This window comes from Dendropsophus ebraccatus, chromosome 5 (genome assembly GCF_027789765.1).
Source record: "Dendropsophus ebraccatus isolate aDenEbr1 chromosome 5, aDenEbr1.pat, whole genome shotgun sequence".
NCBI classification, from domain to species: Eukaryota; Metazoa; Chordata; class Amphibia; order Anura; family Hylidae; genus Dendropsophus; species Dendropsophus ebraccatus.
In genome coordinates, this window is record NC_091458.1 from 136,040,281 (window position 1) to 136,052,615 (window position 12,335).

The 12,335-nt window shown below is 43.5% G+C and overlaps 1 protein-coding gene across 1 annotated transcript in view; it reads left to right on the plus strand.

Annotated features, from left to right (window-relative positions):
- S100PBP (S100P binding protein) overlaps window positions 1-12,335 on the plus strand; it is a 39,437-nt gene that overhangs the window by 24,707 nt on the left and 2,395 nt on the right. Inside the window, exons 5-6 of the mRNA XM_069971370.1 lie at window positions 1,032-1,129; window positions 2,370-2,454. Coding sequence (XP_069827471.1) covers window positions 1,032-1,129; window positions 2,370-2,454 — 183 coding nt within the window. The remainder of the gene's footprint in view (window positions 1-1,031; window positions 1,130-2,369; window positions 2,455-12,335) is intronic.

The following is a 12,335-nucleotide window of genomic DNA, read 5'->3' on the forward strand; positions in this document are numbered from 1 at the left end:
GGTGTTCTATTACTTTTGGCTGCTGCAGCCAAAAGCAATAGAATGCCGAGCCGGGATCAGCGCCATTACGGAGCAGACCCCGGCCCGGTATGGATGCAGGGATCGCCCCCCCGCAATCGCGCCGCAGGGGGGCGATCCCCCCACTAGACCACCAGGGATGCATATCAGCAAGTATTTAGAAGCAGCTGTCAACTTTGACAGCTGCTTCTAAGTACTTAATTAGCGGGCACGGCGATCGGACCGTGCCCGCTAATAGCCGCGAGCCCGGGCTACTCGCGGCACCCGGGATCGCGGCAGTTCAGAGGGTGGTCGCCGCGCGACCCCCCTCTGAACTCCCATAGCGGCACGAGGACGTTCAATAACGTCCTGGTGCAGCTATGGGTTAAAGGGGTACTCCAAAGGGGAAAAAATAGTTTTCAGGTCAGTTGGTGCCAGAAAATTACATCTATTTGAAAATCTCCAGCCTTCCTGCTGCTGTATGTCCTGCAGAAAGTGGTGTATTTTCTTCAGTCTGACACAGTGTTCATGTCACCTCTGTCCATGTCAGGAACTGTCCAGAGTAATAGCAAATCCCCCTAGAAAACCTTTCCTGCTCTGGACAGTTCCTGACATGGACCGAGGTGGAAGCAGAGAGCACTGTGTCAGACTGGAGAGAATACACCACTTCCTGCAAGACATACAGCAGCTAAGTACTGATAAGACTTGATTTTCAAATTAGTCATTTACAAATCTGTAGAACGTCCTGTAGTTGATCTGAAAAAAACAATGTTTTTACTGGAGTACCCCTTTAACTAATTAAAGCTGACAAAACTGATACCAGCTTTTAAAAAAAATAAATAATAATGTAAAAACCTGTATAACTTTCTGGTACAAGTTAATTTAAAAACAGTTTTGTTACTCTGGCGTACCCCTTTTTTTTTTCTTTTTTTTCTTTCTTTTTTTTTCTATAGTTTATTGATTCATTTCTGCTGTCCGTCTTACACAGACTGGAAAAAAATGTGATATATCTGTCAATATGTTGTGTATTTTAGAGCCTTTATTCCGGATCCTGAATTGGAGACCAACAAGGCCATCTATATGGATCAGGTTTTGATGCATATTGACTCACAAGGAGAATGTAACTTAGAAGGTAATAAACATACTGCACATATAAAGAGATGGTTTTATACGAAACAAGTGCAATATTGTCAAGGTGTATATTGCTAAATGTATTTTCCTATAAATATAGTCATCTTTTACATGTAAAGTAAATATATTGGTTATTTAGTTCAATTAATACATATGGTCGCTGTTTACACATGACCTGGTATGATCCTGTATTTGTTTTAATTTCCTTGTGAGGCAAAAGTTATTTCAGTTTAGTATTTGACTGAATAATACCCTGTCAGATTGGAGTCCATCTTCATATATGGTTATAGCACAATAGGGTAAACTAGTACACAGTTACAGCTAGTTTAGGTCTACAGTTTTGCTGTGTATTGAGCTAAACCAGGATGGGGAACCTTCGGCTCTCCAGCTGTTGCAAAACTACAACTCCCATCATGCCTGGACAGCCAAAGCTTTGCTGGGATTGTATGGGAATTGTAATTTTGCAACAGCTGGAGGACCAAAGTTTCCCCATGCCTGAGCTAAACTATACTATCAACATGATAGTACCTAAATTCCCGACTGCTGATCTGTCTCTATTACACAGGGAGATATAGGCCTGATTTGGCAGATAGTCTGTCCGTGTAATAGGGCGTTTAGGGGGAAGTATTTGCAGCTTGAAAATGTTCAAACTCTAGTTTACTCTAGTTTGGGAGTTATTTTGATCTGTAAAAAGGTATTTTACCTCCTGCTGATATAGAGGAAACCTTTTAACAATTGATCAATGTGAGGGGAGGGCCTGGAGGGGTATATAACTCTGCAGACTTCTCGGCATGGAAAAAGTCCCAAATTTTTTGCAAGCTTTCATTTTCACAAAAATTTGAGACCTTCAATCAGCCAAAGTAATCAGAGCTTAGCATACAAAGTTTTGCCCTAAGCACCTAGCTGATTTTCCGTGAAATACACTAGAAAGCTAGCATATATTGCAGCTGGAATGAATGTTAGCTCAGGAGTAGATCAGCCAGTGCCTGATTCATTAAATGGTACATCTCTTAATGAGCCAATTCCTAGGGCTGAAGGATTGTACAAAGGACCCACGTGTGAGATGCAGGCCTGGTGATCAGGGGCCGCTGTTCTTGAGATAACTGGGGGGTCAGACTCCCAGCAGTGACACTTTTAATAAAAAAATTTTTATGGGGAAACATCTTAAATTTATCCAACTGTTTACATGCTTACTGGATTCCAGGTTCTTGCATCTTACTTTCTCTGCATCTGTTGTACAGATCCTCGTTATGAACTGGCCACGTTATTCAACCAAACCAGCCGGGAGAATCGGAACTGGCAGCACCCATCAGATTATACCAAAAGGTATGCCGCGCAGAACATTCTGGAACATAACAAATTACTTTACAGCAACACTGTCTGACTTTCCTGCAGCAACCAATTAGAGGTCAGTGTTCATATTTTAATGAGACCTCTGATTGGTGGTTAGGAAAAGCTAGACAGTTTTGCTGTTAGAAAGTTTCTATTTAATTCCCTCTAAAGACATGTTAAAAGTCAATACTTCAACATCCAAAGCTCTTCTGTTTCATTCGATCAACCAGCACCTATGTCCTGAACTATTACCGCCAGCAATACAGCAATGACTCCTGTAAGTCAAACGGCTTGTTGCAGTTTAAAGGGAATCTGTCACTAGGTTTTATGCTGCATTTAATGAGGATAGCATAAACTAGTGATAAAAGTACTGCACAGATCAGTGTATTACTTCCATGATATACAGGAGAATAGGCTTTGTGCTGTGCCACTCCCTCCACGTTCCAGCTGCTGACCGACAGCTGTCTGCCTATTCACAGTGTACACAGTGTATAAAGACAACTGCGAGTGAGCATTGGTGGGCAGAGTTTGCTGGTGCTCATCAATATCCAATATTGTTTGCAACAATAAATCGAACAGAACCGAATCCAAAAGCTAGAAACTGGCACATCTAGGAACTTGTAGGTGTCTTGGAAAAAGGAATGGATTTTTGACTTTTATAGGAGACTGTACAGCCTCAGTGTGAAGTCACCAAAAAACAAACTTTTCACAGAGTAAAAACATACTAAAAATAGAAACAAGATGTTAAAGGTTTGCGATTTACTAAAATGAAATGAGTATTGAGTATTTCCTTCTAGATCATTTACGGAAAATTCCCTAGATACAGTGGAGATTTATACATTTACAAACACTTGGGTTGACGTCATTGAAGCTTGTATTTCTCTCCTTTTTACAGGATTCATGTCACCTCTAGGATTAGCAAGTTGTAGATAATCTAAACAAGTGACTCAAATGTTTACAAACAGATCATTTCCTATATGATTCACTATATTAAAGTGTACCTGTCGTTACACAAAACTTTTGAAGTGATAGAGACATGTCAAAAGTTTTGATCGGTCCGGGTCTGAGTGCTCAGACCTGTACCGATCGGGAGATCGGTACTCGGAGATCGGGAGCAACGTGAAGACACAGCTGCGGTGCATTCACTCCGCTCTGAATATAAAAAAAAGTCGAACTTATAATGGTCTTATTATCATTATTATTTTAGACTCTGAGAGGGGAGCAGACGTGCTGCAGCTGCGGTGCTCTTCCTGCTCTATCTACCGATCGGTACAGGTCTGAGCACTCTGGCCCGAACCGATCAAAACTTTTGACATGTCTCTGTGACATAACAAATGGCAGAGTCCAATAGCACCCGTAGAATGGAGTTAAAGTCAGTGGTAGTCCACACGGATGTACACCAGGAGGTCGGCAATCCCAGTAGCTGACCACTGGGACATCAATCGTAGGCAGAGTCCGACCTCATCCAAGGTAAAGTTCAAAGCTTTATTAGCAGATCAGGTACATGTAGCCTGATGTGCTAATAAAGTTTGAACTTTACCTTGGATGCTGTCGGACTCTGCCTACGATTGATGTCTCTGTGACATATCAAAGGTTTTGTATAACGACAGTTACACTTTAAATTTCCAGTGGGTTAGATGGCAAAAAATTTGTTCTAAACTGATGTACAAAGCGGAACAGCAAATCCAATACTGTGCCCTGCAGCTACCCCCACACCTTGCGATTTACAGGATGTTAGTGCAGTATTACAAGAAGATAAGGTGATTGGTGAATTCCTTCTCTTTATGACCTATGGGTGCCTGCTTACATGTGCTGCTGCCCTGGTGGAGTGTGATGGCTACAGTACCTGTCTGATAGTGCCAGCCTAGATGTGTGTGTGTGTGTGTGTGTGTGTGTGTGTGTGTGTGTGTGTGCGCGCGCATAATGTGCATGTAGTGTGTGAGAATGTGAGTGTATATACTTTATTTGACTCATCATCTTAGATAAGTAGTTAGAAAACACATGAAAACGCACATCTAAGTAATGATATGTAAAGGAGTGTATTCCAAGCTATGGCCTTCCAGCAATTTAATAACTACAACTGCATCACATCTTTTTTATAGCTATTATAGGAGTGATAGTTACAGCCTGGCATGGCTCATTACTGGGGGTAAGTCTGCTGTTTGGTTGATAAAGCAGTTACTCTTGTCGTACCTTGATAGTTTTGCCTTGATATTTTGACCATCTGAATCATCTGCAGATTGTGCTAAGTGGGCGGGGCTTCACTGCAGCAGTGCCACTTAGACCGGCCCAGAGCACCACTGCAAGCCCTGCCCCTCCATGACATAATCACACACAGGCCCCGCCCCCTCGCCGGCCATTGGAATAGGCTGGCCTCAAGGTCTAGGCCCCACCCCTTCTAGGTTGGCCCATGTCAACGGGCGTGGCCTGTGTGGCAATGATGTCCCGGAGGGGCGGGGCTAAGTAATGTTGCTGTCAAGAAGTCCCGCCCACTCAGCACAATCTGCAGATGATAAAAGATCACTTTTTACTGGAACAAGCACCATGACGTATGATATAAAATAAGGTATGAAAAACGCTAAATTTACCCATTACACCTGTGTAGAGAAGTCAGAATGCAAAAAGGGGGTAACAGTGTCACTTTAAGTCCTAAATAAAAGAAGGGCCCAAAATCCACTAAGACCTACATTTATCAAACTATGTAAAATATAAACTGGTGTAAACTGCCCACACCAACCAATCACAGCTTCTCTTTCAGTTTACCAGAGCTGAAAGCTGAACTGTGATTGGTTGCTGTTTGCAGTTTACACCAGTGTATATTTTACACCCTTTGATAAATCTCCCTCTTTAGTGCTTCTATGTCTGAAGCTTGTGTGTGAGTTGCTTGGACTTAAGGGTCACTTACAGGATATTTCTGAATATGTAATTAGGAGAATAAAGTTTTTCTTAAACCACCTGCTTAATTTTTAAAACTTTAAAAAACTTGTATTACACGGCCCGATGAAGGCCCAATCAATACTGAAAATGAGCGCCAACCTAGCTTACTGGGCCTATTACATGGCCCGATAATTGTTTAGCAAAGGCTGTACAGACGTCGTTAGCTATGTCCGTGCAGCCCTTGCCCAGACAATTCATACTTGATCTGTCCACGCTACCGGTCTTCTCCTACGCACGGTGGTCCCGGCCAGTGATTGGCTGAGTGGCCTGTCAGTTCTAACAGACCACTCTAAAGCCACAGTGCGCGGTGTCGGGACGCATACAGACACATAAAATATTTACTGTTTGGGCAATTATCAGCTGTCGGCCGTACATCTCTACGTATAATAGTGATGCGCGGCCGGTGGCCAATGGTTTTCGGTCTGGGCCTAAAGAAATGATCAGCCGATGATCGTTTCATTGGATGATCATTGTCTCTATTACATGGAGCCTAATAATGCTCTGTGTAATAGGGCCCTAACATTACTATTCATTTGATTTAGCATTTTTACCAGTAAACAATTGCAAACGAGCAATTTTAGGAACAACCTGAAATCGTTCACCATAACACACAAAACGATAGTAGTTAGTTACTTAATTGTGGCCGTTACTAAGATCCCAACTCCTCCTGATCCCAACAAGCAAAGATTTGCAAATGATTAACGAGGATTTTATGGTCTGCTCAAAAGATGCGATCAACGACACACAAACTATTTTTTCGATCACTGTCTGCATTCACACAGAAAAATCATCAATTAAATTTAAACAATATAATGAATTTTCACACTAATTATCCAGTGTAATAGGGCCCTTTGTGACAATACATCACATAAACCTATTTGGGCTCCTGGCCAGCCCCCTTATTGACATTGCTGATCACTCTCCCTGATTAATTGTGTAGTCCAGTCCAGTGTCACAAGGTGAGTATACCTTAGGAGGGCTGAGGAGTGGCACTTTCTCTACTGATAGGGTATTGGGGAATCCAACAGAGGCAGATTTTGTGACACACAGCATTTGGGCATTGAGGTGTGATTTGTACTAATTAGAGATTTGGTAATTTGTCCGTGGATTGGATTATGCACAATCTCTCATTTCCTACTGTAATAAATAGTCAATGAGGGGTTGTGGCTCAGCGTTAGTGCCTCACTCTAGCACACCTCACCACTCACCCTTCCTCCTCCCTCTTCTATATGAATAATCAATGCTGCCCGGCCTCCTGCTCACTCAGCTGTCAGTCAGAATCTGCCAACAGAGGACTGATCTGCAATCAGATATATTTGAATGTCCTAGCCTGTGTAGGAGCTTTGGTCTAGGGGTAAGTGCAAAGAATTCCCAATCAGGTCCAAATTAGTCTTCTCATCATTGTATTAAAAAAACTAAACGAATTTGGAACTGATTTGGAATTCTTTGCACTTTAAAAAATGATATAGGTATTTTAAAAAATTTTCTCATTATTATATTTCCCTTCCATCGGGGGAAGTGAACCTATGAAAACAAACTGTTGCTGGTCTCTAGACAGGTGACTCTCTAGACCACAGCGCCAACCCAGTCCAGGATGTTTAACTATATCTCACTGCAGATCAGTCCTCTGTTGGCAGAAACTGACTTGACAGCATGAGTGAGCAGGAGGCCAGGCAGCATTGATTATTCATGAAGAGGGAGGAATGGTGAGACGTGCCAGACTGAGGCACAATTGCTGATGCACACCTCCTCATTGACTCTTCATTACAGTAGGAGATCTGTGGAGGCCTGTGACCAGTAACTCCAGACTGCTGGCTCAGAGATGCCACTATATCATATGTAAATGTCATAAATGTTTAAAATGGAAAACCTACAACTGATGAATACGCATAAGTAATATTATAAGTCAGTTCACAGCTACAGTTAGGCCGGGTTCACACTGAGCAAAAAGTTTTTTGCTCCGTGTGAACCCGGCCTTAAACATCAGTCTTTGCTCCAAGTTCCAGAGAGGTGTAAAGGTATGTAATGTTATCCATCTTGATGATTTTTCGGTCTGGGAAAATAGTCTCCTCTATTCTATTATTTTTCCAAAGTATTATGAGTGTGGTGGTTTAATTTAGTTTTTTTTTTTTTTTTTGGGTGACAGTAACACCATCCACTATTTTTAGTAACTACAGAAGCCTTCCCCTCCTTTTAATTTTTCCTTAGGCTTATCACATCTACTGGCTCAGGGTTGATCTGTTAGATCGGCACTCACTTACAGAGCCTATTAGACGGCTCTGTGATCGTGCAGGAAGGGCTGCGCGGACATAGTTAGCGATGTCCGTGTAGCCCTTGCTTTGCACTCAGTGTTATGTAGAAAATAATAAACCTGTATGCTTACCTCTCCACACTCCCCAGTGTCCTTTTTGTCTCTGCATCCCCGCTATGGACTCTTCCGAACCAGTCTCCCTGCAGCAACAGCTTGCTCAGCCAATAATCTGCCGCCGCTCTGTTCTGTCTCAGTGATTTGGCAGATTCACTGTAGGTTTGGATATGTCCACGGCAGCTGGGGTAAGCAGGGGATGCAGAGACAAGGCAGGAGCACATCAGGGGAGCGTGGAGAGGTAAGCGTACATGTTTATTATTTTCTATATACTGAAAAGGCCATCAGCTGGGCATCAGCTATTACACGGATGTGCAGCTGATAGCTCCTCTGCTTATTGTTTTCTTTATTACGTGGGGAAATATATTTGCCCAGTTTAGCATATATGCACTGATCAGCCATAACTTTAGTTCACCTGCCTAGTCTTAATTAGGTCCTTCTCATTTAAAGTCAAAATTGAAGGGGTGTATTGGGTCTGCAACAATATTTAGATATAGGTGGTATTTGGTGTTAAGTAACATCCACTTACTGCTAGGAGTGCAGTGCTCATTACACTGCCTGCCTGCCTGCTTGCCTTCCTCCCATAGTGCACCCTGGTGCTGCTTCTCCAGATAAATGATGCAACTGGCCAGTCAGGCAGTGTTAATAGGGATGTTGCAATAAGCAAATGTGTAAAAAATTATATAGATATTCACAAAATGATAAATTTCCTGTGTTATGCGTTTGGTTTTTTTTGTTTTTTTTTAAGAAAATATTTTTGTCCTAGGGGGCACTTCTACAAGCGATTTGTTTGATTGCTTATTCATTGGCCATAGGCAGACTGAACAGGCAGATTAGTCATGGTAGCAGCCAAGGTCTTCAGAAAGCCTTGGTTTGATAGCGTGTGGTCCATCTGACCTCTGAACCACGTGCAGCCATATGGTTTAAATGCAGCTGTCAGTTTTCCCAGTGAAAGCAGTCTGGTGCTGCTGCGCATGGAGCCGGCTTCAGTCTAGAGTTTGTCTGGCTTGTGTTGTCAGCAGGTTAAAGGAAATATCATTCATCAGGCCAGGCCACATTCTACCATTGCATCATGTTGAAGTCCTTTGCTCATTGTAAGCCCTTTCAGCAGAATAGAGAGGTCAGCATGGTAGTAGTGGGTACACTACTCCATATTGTGTTCTGACACCTTCCCATCATGGTCAGCATTTTTCCACACTCTATGCTAGATGTTTCCTCTGGGCTAGCCTCCACTCCCTAGGCATAGACAAAATTCTGTTGTTTTATTTGTTGTCCTATGGACAATGCTTGGCAGGTACTAACCACTGTATACTGGGAACATATTACAAGTCCTGGCATTGACAGAAACCAAACTGTGATGGCTAAACGACTAGGTCAAAGCATCTCAAGTGGCGCTCAAATCCTTAGCACTGCCCGATTTCCCTATTTTCAACACATGAACTTAAAGAAGTGACTGTTCATTCTCTGCCTAATATGTCTCTTCCCTTGAAGAGATTACAGCATTGTCATAAGATCAAGGTTTTCATGTCACCTGTCAGAGGTTTTAATGTTATGACTGAACAGTGTGCTTTTTGTATGTACTATGTAAAGTGTGTGTGTGCATAGAGATTATATGCTGTGTGTGTGTGTGTGTGTGTGTGTATGTATATGTGTATGTGTATATATATTATATATGCTATGCATACTTAAAGGAGAAGTCCAGCCAAAATTAATTTTTGATATGTTGTTACTTATGAAAAGTTATACAAATTTCTAATTTACATTAATTATGGGAAATGCACATATAGGGCTATTTCCCTTAATTTAGTAGATCAGGAAGTGTTAGAATTCTCTGAAAGGTGTAATTCCTATGGAGTGTCCAGCAGAGGGCGCTCTATATATAGAAGTCTATGGGACTTTATTGTGTCTATAGATGTCTATGTAAAGTAATGTAGTGTAGTGTACAGTATGCTTTATTGAATGAATACATCTATGGAATACTTTGGGGAGCAAGGGTACTTGCTCCGCAAAGTATTGCATAAATGTATTCATTCAATATATTAGGATATCACAGTAAGCCCGCCGATCTGCCGCATTCCTGCCGATCCGCCGCATTCCCGACGATCCGGACTATATAAACTGAACTACAGCTCCCATCAGTGCGGACACCAGGATGCATGGGGAGCCGGTATATGAGAGCGGGGAGCGGCGGCCAGGCGTGAAGTCAGCAGTGGTATAGGGAGAAGGTATCCCGGAAGGAGGAGGAGGAGGGGGGAGCGCTCCTGTGTACTGAGCGGCTCCCCCCTGCGCGCGGCGGCATAAGCAGTGGCATCAGCGGCGGCAGGCAAGTCATATACTCAACTCAGCTACAGCTCCCTGTTCATACTATAAGCAGATGATGGGAGCTGTAGTTCAGTGTATATAGTCCGGATAGGCGGGAATGCGGCGGATCGGCGGGCTTACTGTGATATCCTAATATATTGAATGAATACATTTATGCAATACTTTGTATTCCATAGATGTAATGTAGTGTACAGTATGCTTTATTGAATGAATACACTACACTACATTACATTACTTTACATAGACTTCTATAGACACAATAAAGTCCCATACACTTCTATATATAGAGCGCCCTCTGCTGGACACTCCATAGGAATTACACCTTTTGTCGTGACGTCACTGGATCTGAGAGAATTCTAACACTTCCTGATCTACTAAATTAAGGGAAATAGCCCTATATGTGCATTTCCCATAATTAATGTACATTAGAACTTTGTATAACTTTTCATAAGTAACAACATATCAAAAATTTATTTTGGCCGGACTTCTCCTTTAACCCCTTAGTGACCGCCGATACGGCTTTTTACGGCGGTCACTAAGGGTCCTTATTCTGCTGCAATCAGCTTTTTACGGCGATGGCAGAGAATAAGGCTGCGGGGCCGGGGCGGCCTCCGCCCCCCCCCCCCCCCCCCCCCTTACCGACGATCGCCGCTATTAACGTTATAGCGGCGGCCGTTGGTAAAGGGGATTACCGGTGCCGCCGCCGCCTTTCATCTCCCCCCGCCGTGAATCCACGGCAGGGGGAGATGAAATAAGTGTCCCCCAGACCTCAGATCAGCCCCCCCCTAGTAGGGCGATCACTAACCCCCCTCCCCCGGCGGCCATAATTTCCGAGATGGCCGCCACCATCCCTGCGAACAAACGATGTTTGTTCGCAGGGATGGAAAAGTTTAAATGAATGAAAGCCCCATGCTCTCCGCCACCGGAGGTAGCGGAGAGCATGGGGCAGTCATCGGGGACCCCCCTGTGGGGTCCCGGTACAGGCGATCAGCGGTATATACTATACCGCTGATCGCTTGTACCATGTGCCGCCGGCACTTTTTATCCCCTGTCACCATGAATGATTGGTGACAGGGGATAAAAAGTGATGTCCCGTCACCCCCCCTTCCCCATATACGTTACCTGATCCTGGAGCTCCTTCCTCCTCGGCGTTCTGGCTGGTTGTGAAGTGCGCATGCGCTTCACAACTAGCCAACTCTGGAAAATTTAAAGTGACAGAGACCAATTTGGTCTCTGTCACTGAACTATGATTACTGTGATAGAAAATATCACAGTAATCATAGTAATACAGTGAAAATGAAAGTACAAAAAGTGACAAACATACAAAAAAAATAAAACACACTTTTTATTATAGTAATAATTGCAGTTTACTCCCAAATTACCCCTAACCCCCCCAGATTGCCCGTAACCACCGCACGTTGCCCGTAACCACCCCAAATTGCCAGTGACCCCCTCCAGATTGCCCGTAACCACCCCAAATTACATGTACCCACCCCAGATTACCTATAAGCACTTCAGTTTATCAGTAACAATCCCAGATTGTCTGTAACCCTTCCAGGTTGCACATAACCCCCCCAGGTTTCCCGTAATCACGCCAGATTACATGTAACCACCGCACGTTGCCTCTGACCACCGCACGTTGCCTCTGACCACCGCACGTTGCCTCTGACCACCGCAAGTTGCCAATGACCCCCTCCAGATTGCGGTAACCATGCCAGATTACAGGTACCCACCCGGGATTACCTATAAGCACTTCAGTTTATCCGTAACCACCCCACATTGCCCGTAACCACAGCAGGTTGCCCGTGACCACCCCATGTTGTCCGTAACCACCCCAGATTACCTGTAACCACCTCAGGTTGCCCATAACCACCCCTGGTTGCCCGTAACCACCCCACATTACCTGTAATCTAATTTTTTTTATTTTATTTTAGTAACTGCGCTATTCTAATAACCATTACTAGCTGCGGTTTTTCTCCAGTAAATTGGCACTCCTTCCCTTCTGAGCCCTGCTGTGTGCCCAAACAGTGGTTTATGCCCACATATGGGGTACCGTTTTACTCAGGAAAACCTGAGTTACAGATTTTGGGTTACGTTTTCTCTCCTGTTCCTCAAACTAAACCAACATATTATTGGAAAAATTCGAGTTTTTCATTTTTACTGGCCAATTTTGAATACTTTCCTCTAATACCTGTGGGGTCAAAATGGTCACCACACCCCAAGATGAACTCTTTGAAGGGTGCACTTTCCA